The 12,076-nt window shown below is 29.3% G+C and overlaps 1 protein-coding gene across 5 annotated transcripts in view; it reads right to left on the reverse strand.

The window, feature by feature from the left end:
* Positions 1–1,901: 1,901 nt before the first annotated feature.
* Positions 1,902–12,076, reverse strand: part of Eip63E (cyclin dependent kinase Eip63E) — a 354,249-nt gene continuing 344,074 nt past the window's right edge. For all 5 annotated transcript variants that reach the window (XM_075303421.1, XM_075303422.1, XM_075303420.1 and 2 more), the window contains one exon: positions 1,902–3,588. In XM_075303421.1, the coding sequence (XP_075159536.1) occupies positions 3,524–3,588 (65 nt within the window). In that variant the 3' untranslated portion in view covers positions 1,902–3,523. The remainder of the gene's footprint in view (positions 3,589–12,076) is intronic.

Genomic DNA, 12,076 nt, shown 5'->3' on the forward strand with positions numbered 1-12,076 from the left:
TTAAATTTATTCAGAAAAAAACATGCATGTGAGAAGTCAAATAGGTCGAAAAGTTACGCGATTGACAAAAATTGCGATTTGTAGCATACATTTCATAGCAAAGCATCTTATTTTGGCTTCAAAATTGTTTACATCGAAGATTTGAAAATAAATTGTAGTTTAATTCTAAAGCCTACCCTTTCTTGCACATGTATGGTGCTATTATCATCTTTTCCGACCGGCTCCTTAGAATCTTCAAAATAGCTCCTTAAACGATTTAGATTTCATATTTAATTATCCGAAATGTAGCTAAATTATTATCAAAGCTGATCAAATATTTTTATATGTTCACCATATTTTGTGCTTTGCCGATACCTCAGAATAACCGATTTTTTGTTATACAATTTTGTATTTTTTTACATTGATTTTTTATATATTATTGGAAAATAAAAACGACCATACAGGTATTAATTACTTATATTTATTTAATAATGTGATACAAAACAAAGAACCTATTAAAATGTTAAATTCTAACGAAAAAAAATACTACAAATTAGTTTTTAATTAATTCCAATGCAATTACAAGGATTTTAATTATTACAAAATGACCTGTAGTAGAGGTAATTAAATTCACATTCATAACCAAAACTTCATAATTAAATAAAAATGTATAATCATAACTGAGGAAACGATGGCAAATAACAAGTATGTAATAATCTTCAATGAAAGTGTTATTAGCAAAAGATTACGTGTTTTTTGTTAAATAGGATTAACAAAATGATAACTATTAAATTATCACACGAAAAAAAAATAGAAGCATAGTTTTTTATAGTTTTTAAATTGAAACTTATAGTGGCAATTGCTTCCACAACAACGTGAAATATATGAGCCAATATAGTTGATTTTTACTTTGTATAATTTTATAAGTACTTAAAAATATAATATGAAAATCTAGAAACTAATTTCGGTTTTTAACATTTCTAATTTCGCACTCACTTTTTTCCTTCCATTGTACAGCATAAAGGTATTCCATAGATAAGTTCTTTCAGTTTTATACGCTGATTAAACCGATTGATACTTAATACGTGATTGGAATTGCCTCTACTTTTTCTGAGTGTAACCTAACAGTAGATCATCAAAAATCAGTCATTCTTTTTATGTTAAAATGCATCATACTTAACCAGAAGTTTATCACTGATGTTCCTATCGCAAGAATTGTTTTATAATTAAAAAACTGTCAACAAAACCTGCTTTTTAAACATCGGCTCACCGCTGGTTAGGTTAAGTATGCAAGGCGGGCATGCTAACCATTGAACCACAGTGTCTCCCATTGGAAAGATATTTGGACGATTGATCGTGTGTTTCCGGACATCCTGGTAATGGTAAAACATGGCTTAACAGACATAAAACTAACGATGTTTTTCAAAAAAAATTGAATGATTTTAGAACCAATTGTGATTTCGCCTTCCATGGGTCTTAATGATCTTTCTAAATGGGGTTCAAACGAAGGGATTAGTTTTTCAACGATATCAGAAGGATCTAGCTAGGACTGTTAATTGTTAATACTCGAACAGAAATTTTTTAACAAAAGGTTTTATTGATAACGATACCCGTCCTGCAAGTGATTCATCATCTACACGTTCTTGGTCACCATTGAATAATTTGTACCAATCAAAAACACATTCTCAACTTTTTAGCACCAGAAATTTCTTTCCGCACTATAAGAACTTCTTTGTTGAAGAATTCAAATTTTAAAAACGAGGAATTTTCTTTGCTACCGAATATGGAGAGTGGACAAATTTGGACAGATTATCATGATATTGCCTTACGTTTATATTATATAACCCATGTCAGGTGATTCCTTTTAGAAGAACATTTAAAACATAAATAAAAAATAATTATAATAAAAAAACACACACACATCTGATCTTGGTTTATTATTTATTAATTAAATTTTGCTATAATACAAAAAAAACTATATATTTCTAATATAGTATAATATTATTAAAAGTATAAAACAAAAGCTAATTTATTGGCAAATATTCAAAATTGTTTTTTTAGTTACAAATAAAAATAGAGATAAAAATAAAAAATAAAAATAATACGTTGAGAAGAAAGGAGCCGATTGTAAAACGACGAAAGCAGAGAAACACTTTTCAGATTTTATTTAGTATATATAAAAAAGAATTACTTATCATTCAAAACAATATCTATGTACAATAATGTTCACTGATTGAGTGGGCTTAGATAGGTAAAGCGAGCGAGGAGTGAAGGAAGGTGTTATTGCAAATCTGATTCCTCCCCTTGTGTTTGTGTTCGAGATGCCTGTGAATTGGTTGCTTGTGTTGATGGCTTTTGCCGCTCGATCAAGCTTTGCAGTTGTTTGACTTTATTTTTCTCTCTGTGAATTGTGTGATTTCTAGGTTAAATTTCAAAATACAGTGGTCCAAAAAGTGAGTGTAACTTCTATGATTTCGTTTAACTTTAGTGCTTATCAACTATCAATAGTTTTTTGTTGTTGTTGTTGTTGTATTCATCCTTAAAATTTTGTGGTTGTTCTTTCCAATTGTTAATTTAAAATTGATGTTACATTTATTTCTTGGATTTGCTTGTGATTTGAGGTTTTAGTTTTTTTTTATTTATTTTAAGATTACTTTTGATGTTGGTTGTTGTTTGTTTTGTGATTTTTTAATTGGTGCTTACGCTCATCAAGGACCTGAGGACCTGGAGGCACGTGTTCAAAATGTTTTTTTGTTTCAATTTTTTTAATATAAATTTTCATTTAATTGTTATATCATAAAAGTTGTTCGAGTTGTGTGTTTTTTTTTGTTTGGTTTCTAAATATTCATTCGAATTTTTGGCGTTTGTTTTTCTTCGTCTTTTTTCTTCTACAAAGAATTTTAGTTTATTTATTTTATTATAAATTGTTTAGTTAAACTAGTTATTTATGTATAAGTATGTATATAATTGTTTAAATTTTAGTTACTTAAAACTATTTCTATCATTTTTTCAGAAAATTTCGCATTTGTGTTTTTTGTTAATTTTTATCTCACTTATTCTCATTCAATTTTCATTATATTCTTTGTCCTTTGTTCTTTACACTTTTTAACGTTTCGTTCCTTTGTTTTCTCGAAAATATTAGAAACACATTGAATACATTAAAAAAATACAATTAAACAAAAATAAAATTAAAAAAGAAAATATTTAAAAGGGGGAAAAATATATATATCAGTATGTGTATATGTACGTAGTATCTGTGTAACATGAGGATAGGAGCACAGAAAAATAAGAAAATAATACATAAATATTAATTGTTGTATCAAAAAATAATTCTAAAGTATTTGAAGTTTATTATTATTTTTTTAATTCAGCTTCTCCTTCGTCTTCCTCGACTTTAGATATCATTTTATGGCTGTAATTGTGGTTGTTGCTAATGCGGAGGACCTGTGGGTGTGGCTGTTAGGTTTTTATGCGATGACAATGAATTGGTTTACTGCTAACAGTAGAAACGTACACCATCCACTGAAAGGACCTGCTTTAATTTTCATTTATTCTGCCGATTCGCTTCCGGATACAATTGCACTCCTTCCACGGTGAAAATTGAGGTTTCTGTAGTGAAGAAAAAAAAACACACACACATTCCTTAGAAAATATTTCATATGTACAAATAATAGCAAGCTCATTTTTGAAATTGTCTGTAATTGTTACCATAAATGAAATGAAAAATTCCCCTATGAACTCAAAATATGACCAAAACATCTGATTATTAAGTTCATGTTTCACCATGAAAACATCAAATAAAACTGTCAAAACAAAACGGAAACATACGCACACTGACACTGAAAAAATATTTACCTAATATGTAATGTTAGGACAAGTAATTTACACAATATTAAGGACAAACTTCTAAAGAAATTTAATTAAAAGAAAATGCTTTGTCCCTTAGCTAAAGTTGAGCTTTGTTAATGAATTGCAAAAGAGAATAAAAAGTCAAAACATGAAATCTATATCCTAATTTTAATTTTATCGAGCCTAGATTTAAAGCTACATACACCGAAAAAAATTCCATACACACAAAAATTCACCAAAAATCACCAAAATTTTTTCAATTAAACACTTAATTGAATTTGGAAACGGATTCAATTAATGTGTTAATTGATCCAATTAATTATTTAATCAAATCCGAATAAAAACCAATTTAAAAAATGATTGATATTTGCTACGTTTCCAATTAAAATATTAATTGATTCAATCAATTTGTTAATCAATTCGGAAATAATTTTCAATTACAAACGTGATTTAAATTTTTTCCGTTTCCAATTACACATGTGATTGATCCAATCAACTTTATGATTGAAATTGAATAATTTAGAGCAATGGAAAGAGCGCAAAGGGTTGAAATAAATAAAGTGTGCAACAACAAATGGCCACGTGGTAAAGGTTTGAAAAAATATATGAGAGAACGCATTTGAAATTACCTGTGTTTGTGTTTTGTGGTATTGTAAAGATGGAAAACAATCTACGTTTATTGAAGGTAAGAAATTGTGAAATGTGAATACCGTTTTCCATTGAAGCCTTTTTACATTAAACGGACTAAAATAATAAATTTTTTATTCATTTCTTTTAGTGACCAATTTTATTTCGTGAAATTGACCAATCAATCCCATTAACTCCATCATTTTATCAAATATATAAGAATATGTTTGCAATAAAAAAGTGGGTATTGATCTTTTAAAATTATAAATTTTTTTCACTCCTAGTTTTCTTAAAACCAAGAGCGGTATGGGTTTGTTGGAAGATTCACCTTGAAGTTGCGAAGTGGCGTTGGCATTAAATTGCATTTTTGTTTTACCTGCCTTTTTCAGTTTGAACCCAAGTAGAGAGCAGTATATCTGATATATAAACTAATTAGCTGAATTATGTAATGGTAAAAAAGTTCTTTCTTTAGGATTTAAAAATATGAAAAATATCCGAAAATAATAAAAATATGTATTTTCCATTTATATTTTTTTCTATTTCCAGAATTTGCAAAGTATCATCAACATAATACCAAATCTTACATTGTTTTGCCATTATTTTTGTCTTTGAGTTTTAATAGACGATTTCAATGTGTGGAAACTTTGAAAATGAATTGTACTAAAATTTATTTATAGCCAATTTCAATTAATTATTTAATTGAATGAATCAAATAGTTGATTGATTTTTGTCGCGAAATTAATTAAAATTTTAATTGATTCAATTAAAACTGTGGTTGAATTTTATGTTAAAAATCAATCACGTTTTTAATTGATTCAATCACACAATTGATACCGTGACAAAAGTCAATTAAATATTTAATTTAAAATCGTGTTGGTTTTCAATCAAAATGGGTGATTGATACTATCATCTTCGTGATTGAAGACATTTCAATTAAAAAAATGATTGAATCCGCGATTTTCGTGATTGAAATTAAAAAAATTTTGTTTGTGTGTAGTTAAACTAACGCTAAATTTAACTTATCTTTATTGCAAACAAATATTTCTTTCTGCAGCTTAATGAAATCTTACTTTTCTTAAGTATGCCTCAAATATTTTATGAACTAAACGTGGGTACAAAATTCAATGACCGTAACATAAGTTCAATACGATCTAAAGCAAATGAAAATTTTCGTACCATTCCCAAAAATAGTTAGAATGAACAACAGTATGGTAAAAAAATGGTCATGATTGGTTTATAATTTAGTTAAATTTTCGCACGAGTTTATTCATTCTTCCTATAAAACCGTTTATTTTTTTGTTTGGTGTAGCTCCCTAAAAGATGTCCTTATTTCAAAGAAGCCGCGTCTTTGGTTCGGAATCAATACCAAAATCCTTAAGGGAAGGTCAAAATCTTTGGCTGCAAGTAATTATTGTTGAGTGCAGTTTGTGACATTATAAGCTAACATAGCTTCCACATACACGCAAAAAAGTGAACACCTTAGGAAAGCAAATGTAGGTTAATATTAGAAATGTTTAGCTGAAAATAAGTAAATATTTTTGAAAAGTTCAATAAAATGTATTAGACGTAATTATTGTTTGATGTTAAAGTATAAACAAATTCGCTTTTGAAAGCAAAAATTGCAGATATATATTGTCAAAATATATTTGCCATACGATTGAATTTCAATTAGTAATATTGAAAAATTTTAGAAAATTCATTTCATTTTTGCTGTTGATGAATTAAACAACGTACCCAAAAATTATTAACGGGAAGGAAAGACACAGATTGAATTTCATATCCAAACTGAAGGAATAGTAATAATATAATATGATATGTTATATATAAAATATAAGTATATACAAAAATACTATCTTCGGGAACGAAATTTTCATTTTTTGTCGGCAAATAAAGCTGACTTTTATGGCAAACGATGCACAGATTGTCTCTAAACATTTTTATTTAATGTTAAAAATGCTTTTAAAAAAACATTTTTTTTACTACAGAGAAAATTTGGTTTTTGTAAAATTTCGTAAAACCAATCACCACAATAAATTATGGTCCTACCCATATGGATTTTACCAAATTACGACTAAACCTTCATTTGTGGCAAAATCTACGGTTGCTCTTTTCGAAGGATACGAGACTGCATTCTCATTTTCATTTGACTTTTCTTAACACATCTTCGTGCTGTTTCTAGTAACAAATTTCATTCCATCTTTTCACCCAACTGAATTGTAATTGTTTTCTCCATAGTAACAAGTCAGAGAAATAAAGTAAATTGTAATAAATTCATTTAATATTTAACACATATTTGGCATGCTTTGCTACAAACACAACATCATTGGACACCATTCATAAATATTGCACAGAGATAGAAAGAGCGAGGGAGAGATTAGCATCATAAAGGACGTTGCTTGCAGTAACCAGTGTTGCCAGTATCTTTCTGGCTCTTGTTCCCAAATTATGATGTTTTCGTCCCCAAAAATCCCCAATTTAAATTTAAATTCCTCACAAAAATCCCCAAAACATTTTTGACAAGTTTTTTTGAACAAAAAATAAAGCAAAAGACTCTGCTGTAGAAAATCAGTAATAATTTAAAAATTTACCCCCATATTCATAAAAGTTAACGTAAACTTTAAACCTACTATTACCATACAAATTCCTTCGATAAACTGTCAGTAAATTATTATGAATATGGGCATAAAATTTTATCAAATCCAGCAAGCTGCAATAAGATCAAGATTTCGAATCACAACACCAAGAGACTAGTGATCGTCTTCCAAATGCTGGAAATATGAAAATGGGAGTTCGGTCACCTTGTACTTACACGCAAAGAAAAAAAACGTTTGGAAAACGTGTACCGAAAACGTTTTTCTTTTGTTAGAGTTTTTTGAATTGCTTCGAAAATTTTAAACTTTTATCACCAAAAAAATTCGTTTGTTACAAAATTTTTATTTTTTCAATACAAAAAGTTATTTTTGAAACAACAACACAGTCCATTTCGTTTATATCAAACACTGTTCTTTTCCGACTTTAGGTCTTTAATAAGACACAGTTTACAGTTCAAAATTTAATATACTACAATGTAATGTTGAACATTTTTTCGGAATCTTCCGAACATATCTGGAATATATGTAAAAAAAAACAAAAAAAAAAAACTTTGGTCGAAGCGGGGATCGAACCCACGACCCTTGGCATGCAAGTCGGACGTAGCAACCACTGCTCCACGGTGCCAAACTAAATGTTTGTTTCTGTTAAATAAACTTTGTTTATTCGGTTCGTGGGCGCCGCAAGCTATGCTATATAAATATAACTTATATGGATATTTATCTATTGATGACCATAACAGGTACATAGCTCAGTGGTTAGTGTGTTGGCTTACAAAGTGCATGGTCCGCGGTTCGATTCTCCGTCCAGGCGAAAGGTAAAAAAATTTTAAAAATTTATAAAATGGTATAATTTCTTCTACATTGTTGGTATTACAGAAAAAGGTGCTAAGAACTAAAAAACTTCGTGGAAGTGAGAAAGATGTGAGGGAAAATGCAATTAGCCAGAAAAAAATTTTTTTGAGTTAGTCTTTATGAAATTGTTTTTACATCCTGGAAAAGAATAAACGTTTATCACAAAAAGTATATACTTTTCTTCCAAATGTACTTCCTTTCAACGAAAAGCAAATGAGAAACGAACTTTGTTTGTCTAAAATTTCGTTTGGGAGGAAAGAATTATTTTTTGCGTGTATGAACGAAAATTTACTCCTATATATTCAAGTAGTAAAATTGGGTGATAGGCACGTTGCCAAAGTTGGTAGAATTCTACCAGAAATGGTAGATATTTTTATTGTTTGGTAGATTGGTAGAAATAAACTTCCAACAAAATTTTCTATATAGAAATAAAAAATTGACAAAATTTTCTATATAGAAATAAAATTTTCTATAGAAATAAAACTTTCTATAGAAATAAAATTTTGACAAAATTTTGTATAGAAGTAGAATTTTGGGATACTTGTCTATAGAAAGAGAATTTTGACAAAATTTCCTATAGAAGTAAAATTTTGTTAAGAAAGATTCCCAAGTCCCCAACTCAGAATTTTCGTGTCCATTCATGACAAAATATCCCAAATACTGGCAACACTGGCAGTAACCAACAAATGAATTGCTTAATTCCAGATTCATGTATTCTAGGATGTTGTGTGTACGTAGCAATACAAACGCCTGCTATTCGAATAATAAAATAAACAAGAAATAATAAAATTTATGGAACGCTGCAATTATTTTCTTCATTTCTACCACTCGTTTGGTCAGAGAAGAGTAACAATTTGCGTCTGGTTTGTGGAGGAGTAGAATACGTTGGATAATATTTTGGGCAAAAATACATAAATGGATGATGTAACCTAGTCAATATTGTTAAGCCATTTATGCAAGGAATAATAGACCAGAAGACTCTATGACCAAATTACAAAGCTATTGCAAATAAATAAAATATTGGTAGCTATAGTAATAACATACATTCTCATATCTATCGTAAATTAATTTCCAATTAAAATTATGCATAACGATATGAAATACCACAAAACATTAAATATCCTCCCGAACCAATTAGAATTATTAAATTCATACATGCCTATTTGCATTTTCCACAACTGCTGGCCTAGTATGTAACCAGCAAGAATAAAACAAACCAAAACCCGCTCTAATTAAAAATATCAATTACATTTTATTGTCGCTAGTTTCCTGAACCCTTTAAGCTGTCCTGGTCCAACCGCAATTCAAACAAGTATTAAAATAAAGACTACGGTGCTGAATTGAACAGATGAAACCGCAATTGGACATTTGTGTATACATTGGGACATTCACATCCACAGGTTGGTCAAAGGCAATGGAATGCATCACCAATGTATGAAAATAAATGGGCATATTAAATGATTAAATTATGGATTTTATATAATTCTAAAGGTTGGTAAATTGCCAGTAAATTGCGATTTTGTGGATACGGTTCAAATCATTCGTTTTGTATTTTATCTTTTGAAGGACTGTCTAGTTTTCAATACAAGTGTCATGTTAAACACGTATTTTGTATGTCGCAAATACAATGAAATATATTACATGGGTAACATTTAATGCTTCACTCTATTATTCACAAATATTTTTTCGATTGCTATCTATGTAAATAAAATTTTAATTATTATAATTTATTTTGAAGCAATTTACTTTTATGTAAAACTTGGAGGATTTTAATTTTATTTGATTAAGTTTACGTTTTTAAATCTCGGATAATCTCTAGAGAAAAAATTATTGGCAGAAACATGGAAATTATTATATAATTATACATTCCTACATATCACGGTGAATTAATTGAATTGTTATTGAATTAACTTTACATTTCGTATAAATCTGTTTGTTTCTCAAGCACATGTGACTTCAACTAATATTGATGAAGGAATTCAATTCCGAATCATTCTATTTTACTGCACACTTTGGACTAAATCGATATTTTTCCGTACAACCAAAGCCAAAAATCTTACTTTGGGGCGTTAATAAATTAACCTACTCATTACATCTATAAATGGTTTGTATCTTTTCGACGAATCTTAATGTTCACCACATCAGACAATTAAGCATCTGTCTACGAAGAGTATATACCAAAACATTGAACTCTTTTAGAGTAAGTCTCTGGCAGGGATGAAAAATCAAATTTTTAAATTGTACCAACGAGTATAAAAAAGTGCACTTTTTGGACTAAAATTGTACAATATTTCAAAAATATTGTATTGGAATATTTTAATCGAAGAAATAAAAATTATTTTATTTTTTCACTCTAGAGTTGTCCATGATCTGGCATAAGTTTCGACATGACCTCAGTATCAACACTAAAGTTCAATGGAAATGCTTTATAAAATCCTAAATATATTTTTTATCCACTTCAAGATACAGAAAAAATGGTCAATGTGGAGTCCCTATTTGATGTCTTGAATATTTTAAATATGCAATTTGCATTTAATCTTATATTGTCAGATACACATCGAACTTCAAATAGGCATTATTAATTTGGTCAGTTCCTAAAATATGTGTACAATATTATTTATATTGAATAATTAATTAATTGGGACATCTCGTGCATCTTAAAGGCGAACTGAGTATTTCAAAAGCTTTGAAAAATACCGCAGAAAAACATTTTGGTGTTTGATTGAAATTGGCATTGAACCCATCACCCTCTGCACCAATATGAACTAATAATTGGGCAAGTTTCGCTATGTCAATTTGATATTCAGGATACTCATTTGTTTGTGAGAAAATATTTAACAAAGTGCCAATTCTCACTAACTGACGGTAAACATTTAAGTACATTATTGTTACTCGAGTTCACAATTTTTATTAAGAAATTAAGCAATTACTCGAAATAATATGGATTTTTGAATTGTTTGACAAAACGCCTTGAATAAATGATGGGCAAAATATCAATAGTGGTATTTATATTGCATTCATTCCAACATTAGTGTTTGACATAACGCACTTGACGTAACGAAATGAATTTAACTTTTCCTGATAATCATCATTGTTTGTTTGTGCATAAATATTATTCATTGGCAATTTGCAAAAGTTAATTTATGTTTCAATATTTGCATAAATCAGTCATTGGACCTTTTGATCTGTATACAAACAATTGCTATGTGGCACATATCCTCTAGTAATGACAGGACCAACAAACAGCGTAACTGACTGCAAAACGACTATGTGCCATTATAAACAACCCACAAACCCAATGTATAGATGTATTTCTCAAGTATATGACCGCTCTTTAAACAGAGCACATAACAAATTGAGAACCAGCTACAGTACACTTTCGAAAGCGAAGGATGTGACCACAGTTGGTTATTTAATCCCATACTCAGTAAGAAAGAGCTAAATTTGAACGGTACAGGATTTATGATACCTAATGGGTGTAGGTAACCAGCGATTCATTCATTAATGTGTAATGTTTTGCTAAATTCAATGCATATGGAAGTCACCATTTGGAGTTTTTACTCCCCTACAGAATCCTTCAAAAATGCCAAACTCTGCTGTGAAATTTTAAACGAAAATATCAACAACAGCAATTGACTTTTCAATATTCTGCATGAAAATTTATTGCAATAAAGGTTGCGTGTGTGTATGATTCTCATTTGGATCACAGTTTTTGTTGAGACATATCCTTTTGCAGTAAATGTAGGAGTAAACAAATTTCTAATATAACTCGAGCTAACAACACTAAGCCTAATTGATATTTCGATAAATAGCAATTGGAGCAAAACATGAAAGCATACAAAACACAACTTTACTTCATCATGAGTGCTTGCGGTAATGAACCGAAATTGGCATGTGGAACATGTGCTGCATGAATTGTAATCCTTATTACGGCATAACTGGTTCACTACTAACTATCTATAGTGCATGTGTGTGACCAGGCATCAGGTGGTTACCATATTACACAAGGATAATGAGCGTAAAATATACATTAGCATACTAAAGTGTAAACGAATCGAGAACAAAGTGGCAAATTGGCAAAGTAAAGACTAGCTAAAGTTTATGCGTGATACATTCAATAGAGTTTTTTATAGCATTATAATCCTGTATACGTCAGAAAATCTGTGTACATTATTCAT

The sequence above is a fragment of the Haematobia irritans genome, chromosome 4 (assembly GCF_050003625.1).
Source record: "Haematobia irritans isolate KBUSLIRL chromosome 4, ASM5000362v1, whole genome shotgun sequence".
Classification (NCBI taxonomy): domain Eukaryota; kingdom Metazoa; phylum Arthropoda; class Insecta; order Diptera; family Muscidae; genus Haematobia; species Haematobia irritans.